Here is a 6,978-nt window from a genome sequence, read left to right on the forward strand (position 1 = left end):
AGAATGCAATTTTACAAAACTTGTGGACCTTCTGAATTCTGATAGAGTTTGTTCCTTGAGGGTGACTGGATACTCTAAGACATCAGGGATAGTTTTTCTTTATTTATTTATTTATTTTTAATTTCTTTTCGCAGTATATCTTTAGATGAAATTGTGCTGCATTAGCTTTGACTAGTGCTGCAAAATAGAAAGAAAAAGTCATTGTTTGGTTAAAAGAATACCTTCTTTTCTCTTCCTCATTGTAAAACATGATTTTTCATAATAAAGTTTGCTCAAAAAAAAGTTAGCATCAACTGTTGAAAGGAGTACTAACAAGCCAACCGTTGCGTAAAAAAGGGGGCACCATGCATTATAGGAAAAAAAAAAAAAAAACCAACATCCTGAGTCCATATATCATGCCCTTCCCATTCTAGCTAAGCTAGACTTCAGCATAAACTTAAAACTAGGATAGAATAGAAAGCACAAACCAGAAATTACACACCTACTAAACATAAACCATTTCATTCTACAAAGCCTAGCTAGCCAGAGTTCCAAAACTTTTTAGTAGTGATCAACGGCTCTTAGCCCTGAACTTGGACTCTTCAATCTCGATGCCTTCCTCGGCAGCACGATCTCCTCCAGACTTGTCCATGGTGCTGAGTCCGCCTTTGCGGCCCATCTCCTGGTATCCCTCATGTCCCATCTGATCATTCCTAGTCTGTCCTCCTTTGCTGCCCAACTCCTGGTACTCCTCATGTCCCTGCTGCTCCCTCCTTGTCTGCCCTCCACGGCTACGTCACCTACATCGATCACCACCACCACCACCACCAACAATGCCAATTAGCACATCTTAAATTGAATCAACACTTAAAACTACTGTTTATTCCAAAGGTTTAAGCAGTTAACAATATGATCTACGGTATTTAATCATTAATTTCCTACATCGATCACCACCACCACCACCACCACCAACAACGCCAATTAGCAATTTAGCATATCTTAATTGAATCAACACTTAAAACTGTTTATTCCAAAAGTTTAAGCCGTTAACAATGATATAAAGTATTTAATCATTAATTAATTGTTCTAATAATCTAATAATAATATAGGAAAATGGTTAATGCACACAAGTTATTGCACACAAAGTTAATTAAAGTGTGTGTAATAAACTTGGCTTAATAATTAGAGTGTGTGTAAAAAACTTTGCTCAATAATTAGAGCGTGTGTCTTAACTTATTTTTTATATGTAAAATAATATATATTTTTATTATTGACATGATGTCCAAAATTCTTCAGCATAACTTGTTTTTTATATGTTAATTAATATTTTTTTTTATTATTAAAATGACGTCCAAAATTCTTCAGCACCTAAGTTTCCCCTCATACTTATGTATAGTCACACACCAGATTTTATTATTGATAAATGATAAGAACCCATAGGATGACTTAAAATTGGTACGTACTAGCTAGATATCATGAAGCGTTAAGTGATTAATCACAATTTATTTTAAAAAAAAAAAAGTTTTAAACGTTTTAAGAGAGAAGTCATAATTTATTTGAAAGTGTGATATGAGTTGTTCTATTCTTTACAGAATTGATAATTAATCAAATCATATATATCCCTTATGCTTCACTTTTTAAGAAAAAGTCAACTTAAAACTTTACATATGAGAATGAAAATTTTATCATTAAGAAAGGTAAAGTGGAGAATTGTATATGAAAGAAGCCCTACTACTTATATATGATAGCACGATAAATTATCATGTAAGCTGAAAAAGATAACCAAAACACACGTAAAAAAAAAACACAAATAGGCCGGTTTACCTTCAGCGAGGTGCTCCTGGGCTTCAAGGCTCTTCCCCCCAGTTCCACCAGGAACAACTGTCTCTCCCTGCCTTGCCCTAGAGTCTAGTTCTGATCTTTCCTGTCCTGATGCCATTTCGTTTTTTTTTTTTTTTTTTTTGGTACTGATCTACTCTAACAAACCGTAATCGAGCTTAGTTTTTAGTTGCCAATTGCATTGATGGATGCTACGTACTACAATATTGAAGATCCAAAGTGTAGAGACTTGCTATATATACATATAGAGCATCCGCTGGTGAAAGTAAAGGTGTGAGGTGAGAGGGAAGTAAACTAGTAAGAAAGGAGCTGTGCACCACGTAGAGACGACACGTTAGGGGATAGACGCGGCAAAGAAATAGCAATGGAACGAGTTGAGTCATTGAAAATAGTACCCACTAACGACAATCAAAATGACACGAGTCCTTGGTTATGGTAGTTAAAGTCTTCCACGTGTTCTCTGTGTCTCACATACCTGCACAAGCTCCAAGGACGTTGAAACTTGTTACCACAAACATGACGGTAGTGTTGATTAGGGAAGATTATTGGATATTTCAAGAGTATATTTTTTCTTTCTCATATAAAGGTGAGTCTCACTCATATAGAGATGAGTTTTATTGTGAAATTTACTTGTGTGGAACTCACCTCCATATGAGAAGGAGAGAATATATTCCCAGAGTATCTAATAAATTTTCGTGGATTAGAAGCTCTATACTGTATGGCTTGGAAATGCGATTAACTCATTGACAACTAACTTGAGAATGAAACTGGATTGAAATCCAGTGCAATTGCTACTCTCACCCTCTCACAACATTTTTTTACTTTTACTTATTTTTTTATATATTTAATGGCTGACACTTAGAGTTGTTTATTTCAACTTTAAATCTTAGTCATTCATACTAATTGCATCAGGTCAATCTAACCAATTTTCACTTATAGAGAATGCAAAAACAGAGAGAACCAAAAACCCCGAGCCAGCCCCACCTCTTGTACCCATCCATGACTGTCACCACGTGTCTTGGCATTGACAATGTTGCGTTGCATTCATTTGTAATAAAATAAAAATACGTTACTAAACAATTTTAGGAAAATTTTAATAGAAAGATGAAAATGTGATTAAATTTTTTAACAATTTTCTCAAATTTTCATAAAAACTTTTTAAAAATGATTGATTAATGTATACTCTGAGGCATACATTAATAGGACCCATAAAAATACACAATACTCAATGTTTGAAAGTCAAGTACTATGTAAATTTTTTTCCTAAAAAAATATTATGTTAAATTTATTTTAATTAATTTTTATTAGCAAATTTGATACATCAATACCTATTATTTTAGAGTTACATTTGTTAGTTTTAGGAGTACTATTATGAATTNCATATGAGAAGGAGAGAATATATTCCCAGAGTATCTAAAAAATTTTCGTGGATTAGAAGCTCTATACTGTATGGCTTGGAAATGCGATTAACTCATTGACAACTAACTTGAGAATGAAACTGGATTGAAATCCAGTGCAATTGCTACTCTCACCCTCTCACAACATTTTTTTACTTTTACTTATTTTTTTATATATTTAATGGCTGACACTTAGAGTTGTTTATTTCAACTTTAAATCTTAGTCATTCATACTAATTGCATCAGGTCAATCTAACCAATTTTCACTTATAGAGAATGCAAAAACAGAGAGAACCAAAAACCCCGAGCCAGCCCCACCTCTTGTACCCATCCATGACTGTCACCACGTGTCTTGGCATTGACAATGTTGCGTTGCATTCATTTGTAATAAAATAAAAATACGTTACTAAACAATTTTAGGAAAATTTTAATAGAAAGATGAAAATGTGATTAAATTTTTTAACAATTTTCTCAAATTTTCATAAAAACTTTTTAAAAATGATTGATTAATGTATACTCTGAGGCATACATTAATAGGACCCATAAAAATACACAATACTCAATGTTTGAAAGTCAAGTACTATGTAAATTTTTTTCCTAAAAAAATATTATGTAAAATTTATTTTAATTAATTTTTTATTAGCAAATTTGATACATCAATACCTATTATTTTAGAGTTACATTTGTTAGTTTTAGGAGTACTATTATGAATTAAGATTTAGAAAGTTTCATGATTTCAGAAAGTTTTAGGAATACTTATTTGAAAGCTTATCTAGTTTTTGTGGAAAACTTTTTGTTGAAAGTATGTTAAAAGTATGTTAAAGTATATTTGTACCTTGAAAAAGTGAGAAAATGTGAAAAAAAGAATGAGATTTTAAAATGCTATACATAGAAACTGAAAAAAAAGCTAAAAACTAAGTTTATCAATTGATGCCAAACAGACACTAATATAGATTATTAAATTTGTTAATTTATCATGCAGCATCTTTGATCTAAGTACTTCATTGTATCCTGCCTTTTTTTTTTTTTTTTTTTTTCTAATTCACTTGATTATTTTGTTAACATACTGAACTTAAGTAAATAATATTCTTTTGCAATCAATTCTTTTTCTTTCACTATTTTTTGGTAACACATTGTAGCTATTGTAGATGTAGAAGTGCACCATAAGTATGTGTTAAGTGATTAGACTTATTCACTGATTTACTTGAGATTGAAACTTAAACAAGCTGTGTAGCAAGAGGAAAAATTATGACTAGTATATTTCAAATTATTCCTAAAACTAACCGATTTAATTCCATAATAGTATTCCTAAAACTAAGGAATGTAATTCTCTTATTAAAAAAAATGAATGTAACTCTAAAATAATAGGGATGTATCAAATTTGCAAATCAAAAAATAAAAATAAAATAAAAACATGAAAAAAATTATTAAAAAAAATTTACATAAAACTTGACTTTCAAAATATCAAGTATTGTGTATTTTTATTTTACTAAGAAACAACACAACGCAACACACTCTCCATGCCCATGCCTGCACGTGCTCCCTCCAAAACCATTTCCCCCTCCTCTCTTCGTGCCACATCACTGGCATACCACATAATCCTCTAAGACAATGTGAGTGTCGCTGTTGCCAGAGCTCCGGTGGAGGAAAATATATTGCCAAGACACATATTCTTAAAACTAAGGAATGTAATTCTCCTCTTTTATATATATATATATATATAAAGGAATGTAACTCTAAAATAATAGGGATGTATCAAATTTGCAAATCAAAAAGTAAAAGTAAAAATAAAAACATGAAAAAAAAAATTTACATAAAACTTGACTTTCAAAATATCAAGTATCGTGTATTTTTATTTTACTAGAAAACAACACAACGCAACACACTCTCCATGCCCATGCTTGCACGTGCTCCCACCAAAACCATTTCCTCCTCCTCTCTCCATGCCACGTCACTAGCATACCACATAATCCTCTAAGACAATGTAATTCTCTTATAAATAAAAAAGGAATGTAACTCTAATATAATAGGGATGTATCAAATTTGCAAATCAAAAATAAAAAATGAAAAAAATTATTAAAATTTTTTTTACATAAAACTTGACTTTCAAAATATCAGGTATCGTGCATTTTTATTTTACTAAAAAACAACACAATGCAACACACTCTCCATGACCATGCCCGCACGTGCTCCCACCAAAACCATTTCCTCCTCCTCTCTCCATGCCACGTCACTGGCATACCACATAATCCTCTAAGACAATGTAATTCTCTTATAAATAAAAAAGGAATGTAACTCTAATATAATAGGGATGTATCAAATTTGCAAATCAAAAATAAAAAATGAAAAAAATTATTAAAAAAAAATTTACATAAAACTTGACTTTCAAAATATCAAGTATCTTGTATTTTTATTTTACAAAAAAACAACACAATGCAACACACTCTCCATGCCCATGCCCGCCCATGCTCCCTCCAAAACCATTTCTTCCTCCTCTCTCTGTGTCATGTAGGGGTGGCAAAATCAACCCAAACCCATTTGCCCACCCAAACCCACCCACTTAAAATAAACCCAAACCTACCCAATTATTAGTTGGGTTAAATGGGTATTAACCCAATTAAACCCAATTAACACAAATGTTTATTGGGTTTTAATTGGGTACCCAATTACCCAACCCCAAAACTACTAAAATTACCAAAATACCCCTTCAACCTAAAAAATGACCAAAATAACACCTAAACCCAAAAAATGACCAAAATACCCCTGAAACTCAAAAAAAGACCAAAATACCCCGAAACCTAAAAATGACCAAAATACTCCTAAAAACCCAAAAAATGACCAAAATACCCCCTAAAACCCAAAAAATGACCAAAATACCCTTGAAATCCAAAAAATGACCAAAATACCCCCGAAACCTGAAAATGACCAAAATACCCCTGAAATCCTAAAAATGACCAAAATACCCCGAAACCCAAAAATGACCAAAATACCCCCAAAACCTAAAAATGACCAAAATACCCCTGAAACCCAAAAAATGACCAAAATACCCCTAAAACCCAAAAAATGACCAAAATACCCCCGAAACCTAAAAATGACCAAAATACCCCTAAAACCTAAAAAAAATTACCAAAATACCGCCGAAACCAAAAAATGAGCAAAATACCCCTGAAATCCAAAAAATGACCAAAATACTCCAGAAACCTAAAAATTACCAAAATACCTCCGAAACCTAAAAAATGGCCAAAATAACCCCGAAGTCTAAAAAATAACCAAAATAACCCTAAAACCTAAAAAATGACCAAAATACTCTCGAAACCTAAAAATTAGCCAAAATAACCCCGAAGCCTAAAAATTGATCAAAATAACCTAGAAACCTAAAAATGACCAAAATACCCCCTAAACCTAAAAAGTGACCAAAATACCCCTTAAACCTAAAAAATGACCAAAATACCCTCAAACCTCTAAAGTGACGAAAATACCCCTAAACCTTTGAAATGACCCAAATAAACCCAAACCGCTAAAATGGCCACAAACAACGTGAAACCTCTAAAATTTCCAAAAATACCCTGAAACATCTAAAACGACCAAAATACCTCTAAACCTTTAAAACGACCAAAATACCCCTAAAAATATCTAAAATGACCAACATACAACTAATCCTATAAGATGAACAAAATACACTCGAAGCCTCTAAAATTACCAAAATAGGGGTTTGGGGTATCTTAGTCATTTTTTAGGTTTATGGGTATTTTGGTCATTTTTT

At 32.1% G+C, this 6,978-nt stretch overlaps 1 protein-coding gene across 1 annotated transcript; it reads right to left on the minus strand.

Annotated features, from left to right (window-relative positions):
* Positions 1 to 323: 323 nt before the first annotated feature.
* On the minus strand, positions 324 to 2,442 carry LOC112005577 (protein SLE1). The gene is given in 2 exon segments (XM_065778342.1): positions 324 to 779; positions 1,788 to 2,442. Coding segments are annotated over 2 exon segments (360 nt in total). The 5' UTR covers positions 1,919 to 2,442; the 3' UTR covers positions 324 to 550.
* Between the last annotated feature and the right edge of the window lie 4,536 nt (positions 2,443 to 6,978).

This window comes from Quercus suber, unplaced genomic scaffold (assembly GCF_002906115.3).
Source record: "Quercus suber isolate HL8 unplaced genomic scaffold, Cork oak 2.0 scaffold_180, whole genome shotgun sequence".
NCBI lineage: Eukaryota > Viridiplantae > Streptophyta > Magnoliopsida > Fagales > Fagaceae > Quercus > Quercus suber.